General features: G+C 51.1%; 1 protein-coding gene across 1 annotated transcript; it reads right to left on the reverse strand.

The window, feature by feature from the left end:
- Positions 1–2,576: 2,576 nt before the first annotated feature.
- LOC123147262 (uncharacterized) lies at positions 2,577–4,629 on the reverse strand. Its single transcript, XM_044566503.1, has 2 exons — positions 3,174–4,629; positions 2,577–2,946 (listed from the first exon to the last, which is right to left on the reverse strand). The coding sequence occupies exons 1-2, from the start codon at positions 4,621–4,623 to the stop codon at positions 2,909–2,911; spliced, it is 1,488 nt and encodes a 495-aa protein (XP_044422438.1). The 5' UTR covers positions 4,624–4,629; the 3' UTR covers positions 2,577–2,908.
- Between the last annotated feature and the right edge of the window lie 8,800 nt (positions 4,630–13,429).

Consider the following 13,429-nt stretch of genomic DNA (forward strand, 5'->3'; position numbering starts at 1 on the left):
GCGACATCGTTGGCACGTGAAGGACACGCACCTCGCCAAGAGAGACACGCTCGCGGACGAAGTGAAGATCGATCTCGATGTGCTTGGTGCGTTGGTGCTGCACGGGGTTGCCGGACATGTACATGGCGCTGACGTTGTCGCAGTAGACGATGGTGGCGCGCGACGAGGGGCGACGGAGCTCGGCGAGGAGTTGCCGAAGCCAGCACGACTCGGCGACGGCGTTGGCGATCCCCCTGTACTCGGCCTCGGTGCTAGACCGAGACACCGTGTGCTGGCGCTTCGACGACCAGTTGACGAGGTTGGTGCCGAGGAAGACCGCAAAGCCCGAGGTCAATTTGCGGGTGTCCGGGCAGCCCGCCCAATCCGCGTCGGAGTACGCCGTGAGGTCGCTGGAGGCGGAGCGGTGAAAGTGCAACCCGAGGTGCACAGTACCACACACGTAGCGGAGGATCCGCTTCACCATCTGGAAGTGACTGTCCCTGGGATCATGCATGAACAGGCAACACTACTGGACAGCGTAGGATAAGTCAGGACGCGTGAGGGTGAGGTACTGGAGAGCCCCAGCCAGACTCCGGTAGAGAGATGGATCATGGAAGGCAGGACCGTCGGTGGCAGAGAGCTTGGACATGGTGTCAACGGGAGTGGACACGGGCTTGCAGTTAAGCATGCCGGCACGATCCAAGATCTCAAGTGCGTACTGCTCCTGGGATAAGTGAAGGCCGTGGGTGGTATGGTGGACGTTGATGCCCAAGAAGTGGTGTAGGGGACCCATGTCGGTCATGGCAAACTCACGATGCAGCGAGCTGATGATGGAGCGAAGGAAGGCAGGCGTGCTAGCGGTGAGGATAATGTCATCGACATAAAGGAGGAGGTATGCGGTGTCACGACCACGGTGGATGGAGAAGAGCGAGGAGTCAGCCTTGCAAGCATGGAACCCAAGAGAGAGCAGGTACGATGTGAACCGAGCAAACCATGCCAGAGGCGCCTGCTTCAGCACGTAGAGTGACCGGTTGAGACGACACACGTCCCCAGGTCGCGAGGAGTCGATGAAGCCAGCGGGCTGCATGCTGTAGACGGTCTCAGAGAGGTGCCCATGAAGGAAGGCGTTCTTGACGTCGAGCTGGTGGATGGGCCACGAGCTGCCGGCGGCGAGGCTGAGGACGACCCGGATCGTGGCGGGTTTGACAACGGGACTGAACGTCTCACCATAGTCAACGCCGGCCTGCTGAGTGAAGCCGCGGAGCACCCACCGCGCCTTGTACCGAGCCAACGAGCCGTCGGGGTTGAACTTGTGGCGAAAGATCCACTTGCCACTCACCACGTTCGCACCTGCAGGACGCGAAACCAACGACCAAGTGTCATTCCGCAACAACGCATTATACTCCTCTAGCATTGCAGCGGCCCAGTTCGGATCCTTGAGAGCTGCTCGGTAGGAAGAAGGGAGAGGGCTAATATCGGTGGTGACGGAGAGACTGATGTGTTGCTTAGGCAAAAGATACCCAGACTTGCCTCTGGTGCGCATGGGGTGGAGGTTTTGTGGCGGTACGACGGGGACGGCTCGAGGTGGCAGCGGGCGCTGAGGAGGCGTGGAGGGGGAATCAGTGGAGGCGCCGGGATTGGTTGCATGGCGAGGTGGGGTAGGAGGCGAGCCGGTCGCATGCATGGGAGAGGCCGTCGGGTTGGCTGCATGGCTGGGTGGGGTAGGCGGCGGGGTCGCGGCATGCGCGGGGGAGACAGGCGCGGGGGAACGGGAGGCTGGACTGGGCGGGGCCGGGTCAGGTGGTGCGACGGGTGCGTGTGGCGCGCGATCTAGGGGAACGGGAGTGCACGGATTGGGCGCGAAGCCCTGAGCGGATCCGATCGGTGGGGATCCCGGAGGGTACGAGGTAGGTAAGATTGCGGGGTGGGCTAGCAGGGGCGGCGGATCTGGTGTGGCAGGAGGGTCTGTGGGCGGCGGTATGCTAAGTGTAGCAAAGGGAAATTTCTTCTCGTCAAAAGTGACGTGGCGAGAAATATAAACGCGGCGCAAGCGTAGATCGAGGCAGCGGTATCCTTTGTGCTCCAGGGGGTACCCGAGTAGGACGCAAGGAGTGGATCGGGGGGCTAGTTTGTGTGGCGCGCGAGGTGGGTGAGGTTGGGAAAGCAAAGGCATCCGAAAACGCGAAGATGGTCGTACGTGGGGTGTTCGCCGTGGAGGAGGTAGTAGGGTGTGTGCTGGTTAATGGCGGATGAGGGTCGCCGGTTGAGAAGATGGTTGGCGGTGTGGAGTGCCTCGACCCAATACTCGGGCGGCATATGTGCGTGGATGAGAAGAGTGCGGAGGACATCGTTAGTGGTGCGAAGAAGGCGTTCGGCCTTGCCGTTTTGAGGTGAAGTGTGTGGGCAGGAGAGGCGGAAGGCGACGCCATGGCGAGAGAAGTGGTCACGTAGAGAGAGAGAGAGGAACTCGCCGCCATTGTCACACTGCACACATTTAATAGAGAGATTATATTGAGTGTTAACGTAGGAGAAGAAACGTAAGAGCGTGGCAGCGGTGTCGGATTTGTGGCGTAAGGGAAACACCCAAGAGTAGTGAGTAAAGTCATCAAGCACAACAAGATAATATTGATAGCCGGAAAAACTACAAACAGGTGAGGTCCACAAATCGCAATGAATAAGTTGAAAAGGTTCTGTAGTAAACGAAGTGGAATGGGGAAACGGTAGTCGAGGTTGTTTGCCTATTTTACAAGATTCACACACCGAAGAACCTTGCGATTTATTACATGAATCTAAAAGGTTGTTCATTAAAGTAGAAAGGGAAACATGGCTAGGATGGCCCAGCCGCAAGTGCCATAGTTCGCCGGAGCTCGAAACGGAGAGTGCCATGGAGCCGCCATTATTGTGCAAGAAAGGGTAAAGATCTCCGGAGCTACTGGACCTCATGATGAGTTTCCCCGTTGCCATGTCCTTCACAGAGAAGCCAAAGGGGTCAAAAGAGACAATACACCAATTATCACGAGTAAATCTGCGCACAGATATAAGGTTTTTAACAATAGTTGGAGAGATGAGGATGTGGTTTAATTGGAAAGGAGGGAGGGAGGTGGAACCGGCAGCAACTACAGGGATGGACGAACCATTACCAACAGTAATACTAGAGGGATAATACGGAGAAGAGGAAGGCTTGGTGAGGTTACCGGAGGAGCTGGCGACGTGGGAAGTTGCACCCGTATCCATGTACCACTCGTTGCTGGTCGGCGGCGGCTGCATCTGGAGGTTGGCGAAGGCGTGCGTCATAGCCTGCGGATCCCAGGGCGCGGCAGGGGGAGGCCCGGCGGCGACGGGGTAGGCCTGGTGCTGGGCCCCCGGGCGTGGCCCGAGAACACCCGCCGAGTTGGGCGGCACCCACGGCGAACGCCACTGCTGCGGGGTCGGAGCGGGCGAGCCCCACGGTGCGAAGTACCCCATCCAGGGCTGGGGCTGCCCGCTAGCGCCGCGCCCCGTGTTGGAGCTCGAGGAGGCGCCGGGAGCGCCGCGACCGCGGCCGCGGCCACGCCCGCGCCCGCCGCGCTGACGGTCTCCGGAGGGGCTGCCGGCGGCGGGGCTCTTCCCCTTGTCCTGAGGCGACGGTGGCAAGCGGCGATCCGTGGAGGAGGAGCCGCCAGACGAGGAGCCACCCCCGTGGCCGATGGCGAGGGCGGACGCCCCCTCGGCGCGCTTGCGCTCAGCGATGCCGATTTCCTCCAAGAGGAGGCGCGACCGAGCCTGGACGAACGTCGGGAACGGCTGTTGCATCGGCAACAAGGTGGTCATGACGTGGAAGCGCCTGCTCAAGCCACGGACGAGCTGGAGTGTGAGCGACCGGTCGGTGACCGGCTCACCCACGTCGGCCATGGCGTTGGCGAGCTGCTGGAGGCGGCGGCAATACTGCGCCACCGTCATGTCGCCTTGGACCGTCGCCCGGAACTCGGCGCCGATGTGGACGGCGCGGCCGGCGGCGTTGTCGCGGAAGAAGACCTCCAGCTGTTGCCAGAGATGGAACGTCGTGCTCTCGGGGGATTGGATTACGTCGTAGAGCTCATCGGATATAGTCGCATATATCCAAAGAGCGATCGTGATGTCGTCATTGCGCCAAACCGCGTCCTCATGGAGCGGATCGGCGTCCTCGAGAACGTGCTCCTCGACGTGATACTTGCAGAGGACGAACCAGAACAGGTGGCGCCACTTCGAATAATAGTTGGCGTCGAGGCTAAGCTTGAATGGGATGAAAGAGGCGATGTTAACGTGATGCATGGATGGGGCAGGGATCATGGGAACCTGGGCTGGCGGGGGCGCGAGCGCCAGGGCGCCGGCGTGAGGGCGGACGGCGCGAAGAGGGGGCACCGCAGGTGCGGCGCCAGCGCGACGAAGGAGGCGCGCGTTGGGGGAGACGGGCACCGGCGCGACTGCAGGAGGCGGCACGGGGGCGGCGTCAGCAGCCGGTGCGGCGGGCTCGGGGCCGGGGGCGACGGGAGGGAGGATGAAGGGTGCGTCGGCGTCCCCGAAGGAGCGGGTGCGGCGGAGCGGGCGCCGGAAGCTCATGGCGGAAGCGGAGGGAGGAACGACCTCTGATACCAAGTTAGACGAGTGAAATCTGTCTATATTCATTCATTGATACATAGTACACTTAAATACACAGGCTTTACACATCGATAGATCAGTTACAACAGAAACGGGAGAGCCGGAAGGGATCACGTCGTGCATGGAGGCGTGGGCGTGCATGCACGCGTGGGCGCCGTGTCTCCCGAGAGACTCGCGCGATGGCGTTGGCCTCCTGACGAGCGTGGCCCAGTGTCGGTCGTGCCAGTCTTCCAACACTCTTGGCCGGCGCCATAGTCGACAATGACGGACTCCTCTAGGCCGTGGCTTAGGGGATGTGTGTTGCAATAAGCCACGGTGTGTGTGGTCGGACTCGTCGGGCGCGACGGATTCATGCGGGACATACGGGACGCACTGGTGCAGCCGGACTTGTCGGGCGCGTCGGGTACGCGCGAGACGTGCGGGGCGCAACAAAAGCATGGCGTGTGTGCATGTGTGACGTACGCGTGTGTGTATGTGATGGTCAGCCGCGTCAAGCTAGCTAGATAGATGATTAACGATGCATTAGGCGCGGCCGCGGTGTGCACGTCATGGGCGCGTGAGGTCGGGCATGTAGGACGTGCATGCAGCACAGCTCGAGGCGTGGAGGTTAGGTCCCGTGGAGGAACGGCATGGCCCCATGCACGAGCGGCCGGGTCGCCGGGTGAGCGTGTACGCGCGGGTAGTTCGCTGAGTGCGTTGTGTGAGCTAGCTAGACTATATCTTGGCTATGTATCTTGTATGAGAGTTTGGTGCTCTGGAAAGTAAAAACGGGGCTGTGTTCAGTCAGGTGAAAATTTCAGTGTATCCTATTCCTTCTTCTATCTCTAGTTTTGAGTGAGAGAAGGAGAGCGGCAACAACAATAGACCCGTAGGAGATTCCAATAGTTGAGTTTCTGAAAGCACAAGTGCTCCCTGGATGGTATTGGTAATTAATATCAACATATTTTTTGTTGGACTAACACTTTTACCTAGTATGTCTCAGATAAGTTTAACAATGGAGTGGCATGGACTAGAGGATGTGGAACCCCTTCAAGATGCTAAGATCAAAGGATTGGCTCAAGCTTCAAGATCAAAACTCTACATTTTCTATTTTAGTAATCCAATATCACATTGAGTCTATAGGAAAAGCCAATACTATCAAGAGGGGATGAGGTGTTGCTTAATGGCTTGCTTGCTCAAAGTGCTTAGTGATATGCTCCAAAACCCTCAACTATCTTCCCACATCCACATATGACCTCAGCCCCACCGATTCTATCTATCCGGCGCCACCGAGTTTCAGATGTCATAGCCACTGCCACAAACCTTAGCAAATCGGTTTCAACGATAGGAATCTCGGTCTCACCGAGATGGGATTGTAATCTCTCTGTGTATGTTCATTACCAAAATCGGTACCACCGAGTTTGAGCAATCGGTACTACCGAGATTACAATGCCAACTCTCTGGTTAGCTTATTACCAAAATCGGTCTCACCGAGTTTGTGTAATCGGTCTCACCGAGTTTGCCTAACCAACTCTCTGGTTAGCTTATTACCAAAATCGGTCCCACTGAGTTTGTGTAATCGGTCACACCGAGACTACGTTATGCCCTAACCCTAACCATATCGGTCCTACCGAGTTGCATTCAGTCCCACCGAAAATCCTAACAGTCACTAGGTTTGCTGAATCGGTCCGACCGAGTTTAATCATTCGGTCCCATCGAGTTTGGCAAATTGTGTGTAACGGTTAGATTTTGTGTGAAGGCTATATAAATTCCTCCACCCACTCTTCATTCGTAGAGAGAGCCATCAGAACATACCTACACTTCCAATACACATTTTCTGAGAGAGAACCACCTACACTTGTGTTGAGGTCAAGATATTCCATTCCAACCATATGAATCTTGATCTCTAACCTTCCCCAAGTTGCTTTCCATTCAAATCTTCTTTCCACCAAATCCAAATCCTGTGAGAGAGAGTTGAGTGTTGGGGAGACTATCATTTGAAGCACAAGAGCAAGGAGTTCATCATCAACACACAATTTGTTACTTCTTGCAGAGTGGTGTCTCCTAGATTGGCTAGGTGTCACTTGGGAGCCTCCGACAAGATTATGGAGTTGAACCAAGGAGTTTGTAAGGGCAAGGAGATCGCCTACTTCGTGAAGATCTACCGCTAGTGAGGCAAGTCCTTCGTGGGTGACGTCTGTGATGGAATAGACAATGTTGCTTCTTCGTGGACCCTTCGTGGGTGGAGCCCTCCGTGGACTCGCGCAACCATTACCCTCCGTGGGTTGAAGTCTCCATCAACGTGGATGTACGATAACACCACCTATCGGAACCACGACAAAAACATCCGTGTCTCCAATTGCGTTTGAATACTCCAAACCCTTCTCTTTACATTCTTGCAAGTTGCATGCTTTACTTTCCGCTGCTCATATACTCATTGCATGCTTGCTTGATATGTATTGTGTTTGTTAAACTTGTGCTTAAACTCCACTTAAACTTGAGAATATTAAAAACTGTAACTTTTGGCACTTAGTGTCTAATCACCCCCCCACCCCCCTCTAGACACCTCTTCTCGACCCTTTTAGTTTCATATGATTTGTTTGAACAAGTTGCCTCATACTCTTTCATATATAGATAAGTACTAGTACATATACCCGTGCGTTGCAACGGGCAAAAAAATTGACCAAACCTGCTCCATGTGCCACTACGCTTCACTAATATTCAAATCCAACAAACGAACAAGGTTGCCCTCATGTAAGTCTTTTAGCGGGAGAAACATACAATATGATTCTCAGGGTATCTCCATCGCCGACCCGCAGAACAGACCCTACTTCCATCCATAGACCAGGACCAGTCCGCGGACACTGATGCGGAAGACGACCATCCAAAGCTATATACACATATGTTCGGTTGTATTTCAAAAGAAATTTAACGAAAGTGAATAAATTTGATGGATATTTAAACAAACCAAACGATATTCATTCATACTAAATCGGATTTTCATCTATACCGGAGCAAGCTAAATAAATTTGACATATTTGAACTAAATCATACTCTAAACCGAGTCTAAATGACCGTCGGCACCCGTTCGCCCATTTTCAGCCGACCATGAGCCCCAAGAACTAAAGCTCCAGCTTCGCATCTATAGCCTCTGCATCCATAGCCTGCAAGGGGCTAATCGACCGACGATTTTGAGCCGCCAAGCTTGGCTTTAGACCTAGGGAAAGGGCGGTGGCTTTCCTGGGACCCGGGCGCCGATGAACTTCCATGCTCTACTCTTCCTCGTTGCCAGAGGCGGCCTTGGACGTGCCGACTTAGTGGTTGTGGTGACGGGGCGTGGGCGGGGCGGAGTTGGCAACATCGTCCTCGTCCTCAGTCTTGTGTTGATCTGAACATGTGCTCTCTTCACGTAGAAGAACTAAATATGAATTTATTTTAGGTCAATAACCAAGTACATGTTATATGTATGTTAGCGAGAACTAAACATTTGATCTTTATTGAATCGAAAGGATTGTATATTCGATCTCTGTTTAACTCGGCTGGTGCCGCTTCAATGCCGGAGTGCCAGTGAGAGGTCGCGTCACTCTGAGCTGGCATGAATGTGGCACTGGTTCTCTGGAGCGGCGTTGACGGCTTCGAGCGGGAAGAGATGCATGTGAGGGAGGGTTTTTTGGGTGGGTCGGGCAGTCAGAATTGATTGTGGCAGCGGTCTGGATGCACGCAAAGCCCCTCCAGTTTGTTTCTGGATTGCGGGAAAATTAGGTCCGAACCGGTCGACGGATCGATACAGACACGCGCTCGATGGCAAAACACGTCCGATCTGAACCGCACGGTCTAGACGATTGCAGATGTTTTGAGCGATGGTTTTGAAGATGCCCTTAAATACTCCTCGATAGTTTAATAATTCATGTAAAGTGTTTTATAAAATTATGAAAAGATTTGAATTCTAATGATTTTGATTATTTAGTTTTATATATTGAATGTTGTTTTATTTATATTTCATTCCCGTGTTTGTTTTCACCGCTCTTGGCCCAAACCCAAGAAAATACACGTGTCAAAGTGATCAAAATACAACGTTAGAGTCACCCTAAACAAATGGTGTGGTCGAGCGGCCAGCACATACTACAGCAAGCAGGCACGTGTACCTCCACCGACCGCTGTATAGCAGGTCCTTGTTAATTCCGTTGCCTCGCCGAGTATCTCTCCCATGTATTGGGAGTCTATTTTCTGTCTATTGTTTTGGAGGAGGCTGGTTGATATTATGGATAATCTATGATTGTATATAAATTGATGATAATCAATTGAAGGGGGCGAGGTGGGACAAAATCAACGCACGACCAGACAGAGTTTGCGTGCGTGCCGGTTGAACGTACGAGCGAAAATTCTATTGTTTCTAGAGTAGGACGTGGCAAAATTCCCACCCCAACCCGCGAAAATGCAGGTTCTCCCCCTTGCCCAGACAGTGTTGTGGCTAACATCTAGCAATGCCGCAACACCCCAGATGGGTATTCTTCAAATGCGAAAACGACGAGGTATGTTCTTGTTTTCATTCGGCTTTGTCAATCTATTCAGTTCAATTTCGGTAGTTTATTGAGATGGACATGTGTGTGGGAAGGTGGATGCTCATTTTGGTATTAGGAAGAAGAAATATTTTTTCATACCCGAAATTGAAATGCAAATTACTGATTTACGGGCCGGCGCGGGCGGCAGCCGAGCAAACCCCACGAAGCGGACCCGTAAAAGAGGATTCGTAGAGGATTCGCCGGCCAGCGCAAAGCGGACCTGTAAAAAAGGATATTCAGCCCCCGCGCCGGCCCGCAAAGCCATATTTCTGCAAACTGTAAATGCATTTAGCAGGTCGGCATTATACGGGGTCTACCTCTTGGCCCAATAAGCATGGCCTAAACACCAAAAAAAATTACAAAAAAAAATAAGTACAATCTGCCATTACAGTACTGAAGATATTACATGGGCAAGATCCCAGCCAACATGCAGTTCTTTACTGTGAGCGACCAAGAGCAGTGAACTCATGGACGGCTCCAACTTGCGAACGAGCCACCTTGTCAGTACTTCTCTATCTCCTTGGACCAAGGCTGGCTATGCTTTGGCGCGATCTGTGGCTGCATAATTACAATGTGTTGCAACGGGTGATACCATGTTAAAATATTGTCAGTTCTCAAAAAATAATGTTGTCAAAGCAATGAAAAGGAAAAGGCTACCTGTGAAATTATTTTTTGCTGCAGTTGGTTGTGAGCAGAGAATCAAGTTATCTGTAACAAGAGAATCAAGTTATCTATAAGAAAAGGAAACTAAGATAAGCCATGGGTGTACTTTACTTTTAAGTCCTGAAGCCTTTACTTTAAGCACTGATGTTGTGCATGGAAGCTCATGCTGGAATACCTTTAGCTGCATATTACACCACAAATAGCTTCCCTGCTGCAAAAATTATGAGTCACTTCCAAGGTTCAAACAGTTCTTTGAATTTACCATCTTATAAAACAATGTATATGACCTTAATGTAAACATGTCTTAAAATAGTTCATGCACGGGCTATAATAACATATGAAGAACAGATCCGTTCCAAGATTCACATGGTTTTTGAACCATCTATCATAGCCAAGAAGATTTGAATCGCAGAAAATGGGGCAGTACTGAGATGCAGATTTTTCAATAAATCATTGCACTGTAGTTTGAATCCCTGTGCAGAACGAAATTTATGTTCAGTGAAATCCTATTAACCCAATGCCATAATCCAAGATAATCTACCGAATTGCATTATTGAACATGAGAACTTATTATTGGAATATGTCAAAAAGGAGATCGGACTCCATCAAGAATAGGTTATTTAGAAAATAAATTACATGTCAATTGCAATAAAAAAATCTTTAAAGCACGTTTGACATGACAATTTGGCTATCACAAATGCCAAATAAATTACAGCCTATAAAGAAAACATCATGTAGCTAGAGAAAATGGACTTGAAAGAACTACGTGATAGTAAATAGGAAAGAAGATAGTTTAGTCGGCAAGGCACATACAATCGCACCAACAGAAAAGAAATCCATCTCCATCGATCAAAGTTGTTCTTCTTTTGTCGAGATACGACGAGCGAGCTATCTTTGAAAGAGCTACCTGACAGTAAATAAGAAAGAAGATAGTTTAGTCGGCAAGGCACATACAATTGCAACAACAGGAAAGAAATCCATCTCCATCGATCAAAGTTGTTCTTCTTCTGTCGAGATACGATGAGCGAGCTATCTGTATGTAGTGGAGTACACATACAGCGTAGTTAGTGGAGAGATGCCCTCATGCCCATCGTCCATCAATCGACTCAAAAGAAAAGGTTCCGACCAAGCAAGCATGAGAACCCCAACCTCTCACAGTCCACAGAAGAGCTATATAGCCTACAACATATCCTTGCTACGCAGTGCGCCCCAAACACTGACCTTTTTCATCAGAGAATGAACTTGTACTTTGGTAAGTGATTAATCACATCCACAAGTCAGTTTTATTATGTGGAATTCGATGGCAACCTGCTGCCTCGATTTGGTGCTCTATCATTCTGAAGAAACATTGTGTATTCCTATGCTAACTTTCAGGGGAAGACTGAACACAAAGTATTTCATGGTCAGAAGCAATGTCAGAATAGCATCTGCCACGCGGGTATTTCTTCCTGTAGTACAAGAAACCATATGCCGGCGAGAAGCCAACTTCTTCAATCAATTTGATTAACTGATAAAAGGAGATATCTTTTCTGTCCATGAATCCTTCTAGAACTTTATGTTGTTGATTCTCATCTTGATAGAAAAGGCAAATTTTCCAGATTTCCACAGCCATCTGCAATGATATGGACGTAAGGAGCATCAGCACCGAACCAACCTTACAGTGGCATGAAGTGAAAAGAAGGTTGGCATGTTATTTGTAACGATCTAGGATTTATTCATACAGAAATGGAGGGAAATATATCAGCCTTGTGCACTTTGTATGTTCAGTGTTTGCAGAGTGTACGCACAAGCACCTTGAGCACTTTACGTCATGTATGATGAATTTCAGAGTATATGAACTTTTAAAAATTCAGTACTAATCAGAGTACAAGATCTGGGGCCCCCAATTTTGCATCACTGCTGCATATATCAATACTAATCAGAGTACTAAGAATCTCATAGTACTATCAGTATTGCAGAAGATGTATTATTAATTTCAGAGTGCAAGATCTAGTGCCCGGCCCCAACTCTGTATAAGTACTCCATATATCAGTACTAATCGGGGGATTATAGCCTAAAACCAGGGGATTAAAGACTGAAACGTTTAACCGCAAAGAAGGGGGGGAAAGGCAGCCAACATGTCACAAATATCTTCAAGAGATGCAGAATATACATGCCAATGCGATAGGATTGTAGCACACACAACTTCAGAGGAATAAAAATATTCAGAGAACATGGTACTGTTTTGCCATGCAACTATTCAAACTATAAATCATACTCGTACCAGTTTAGCACAATGACTAATGATTTCAGCGCACCCTCCATTCTTAGCCTAGATTCACCACTGGCTGATTAACTACTTGCTACGCACTAATACCTACTACCAAATTCAGAGAGGAAGACACAGGGAGGAGGAAGAGAATCAGTCAGGATTCATAGTAGGGAGATGAGAGTAGAGGATACCAGCCACGAGAATTGTGGTAGTCCTTCTGGATGTAGCTGCCGGAGTCGAAGATCGACGATGTCCTCGCTGCAATGAGGCAAACCACATTGAGGCAGATCTTGGCAGTGTAGGGAGATGTTCTCGTGAACATCGCCACAATGGTGTCGACCGTGCACCTCTGCGGTACATTAACAGGGCTCATTTCGTGGCAGCAACTCTCAGGCAATGGCAGAACTAGGATTTCACAATATGGGGACAACCATGGACAACATTCCAAAGGCTAAAAGGAAAAGTACACTACACCAACCCACACTAGATCCGCCCATGCACCATGCCGTCACGCTCACCATCGATGGTGCATGTGGTCCTCTTCCATGTCGATGCCGACGCGCTCATCCACATCGACAGCTAGGGGGTGATGTAACGCCCCGAGACCGATGTGCCAGCTGTCCTTCAGTTATTCGCCGTTGTTGCCTTGTCATTGCTTGCGTGTCATGCATTCAATACCATGTCATCATGTGCATTTCATTTGCATACATGCTCGTCTCATGCATCCGAGCATTTTTCCCGTTGTCCGTTTTGCATTCCGGCGCTCCGTTCTCCTCCGGTGGTCATTTCTACCTTTCTTTTACGTGCGGGTGTTAAACATTTCCGGATTGGACCGAGACTTGCCAAGCGGCCTTGGTTTACTACCGGTAGACCGCCTGTCAAGTTTCATACCATTTAGACTTCGTTTGATACTCCAACGGTTAACCAAGGGACCGAAAAGGCCTCGTGTGTGTTGCAGCCCAACACCCTTCCAGTTTGGCCCAAAAGCCACCTAAACCCTCTCCATCATCTAGAGCGTTCGATCACGATCGCGTGGCCGAAAACCGCACCTCATTTGGACTCTCCTAGCTCCCTCTACCTATAAATATGTGCTCCCCTCCGAAATTTTCGCGTAGTCTAACCCTAGCGTCTTCCTCCTCGTGCCACCGGACATGTCCGTCCCGCCGCTGGATGTGTCCGCCGCCGCCGCCACGTCGCTCCGTCCAATCAGAGGACGCCACGTCTCCCCGCCGCCGATCTCCACCAACCAGGCGCCGCCACCTCATCCACGCCGCCACCCCTCTCTCTCCTCCCCGCCGCCAGGCCCGCCGGGGCCCGAGGCCGGCCCGCGTGGGCCCATCTCGTTCCGCCGCCCGGGAGACGCCGCCGCCTTCGCCCG

Source organism: Triticum aestivum, chromosome 7A (assembly GCF_018294505.1).
Source record: "Triticum aestivum cultivar Chinese Spring chromosome 7A, IWGSC CS RefSeq v2.1, whole genome shotgun sequence".
In the NCBI taxonomy this organism is placed as follows: Eukaryota; Viridiplantae; Streptophyta; class Magnoliopsida; order Poales; family Poaceae; genus Triticum; species Triticum aestivum.

Excerpts from the sequence above, each read along its gene's own strand:
- LOC123147262 (XM_044566503.1), bottom strand. The coding sequence starts at position 4,623 with ATGAATATAGACAGATTTCACTCGTCTAACTTGGTATCAGAGGTCGTT. Across the intron at positions 2,947-3,173 it reads CCACGTCGCCAGCTCCTCCG|GACATGGCAACGGGGAAACT; the intron begins GTAACCTCACCA and ends TTCTCTGTGAAG.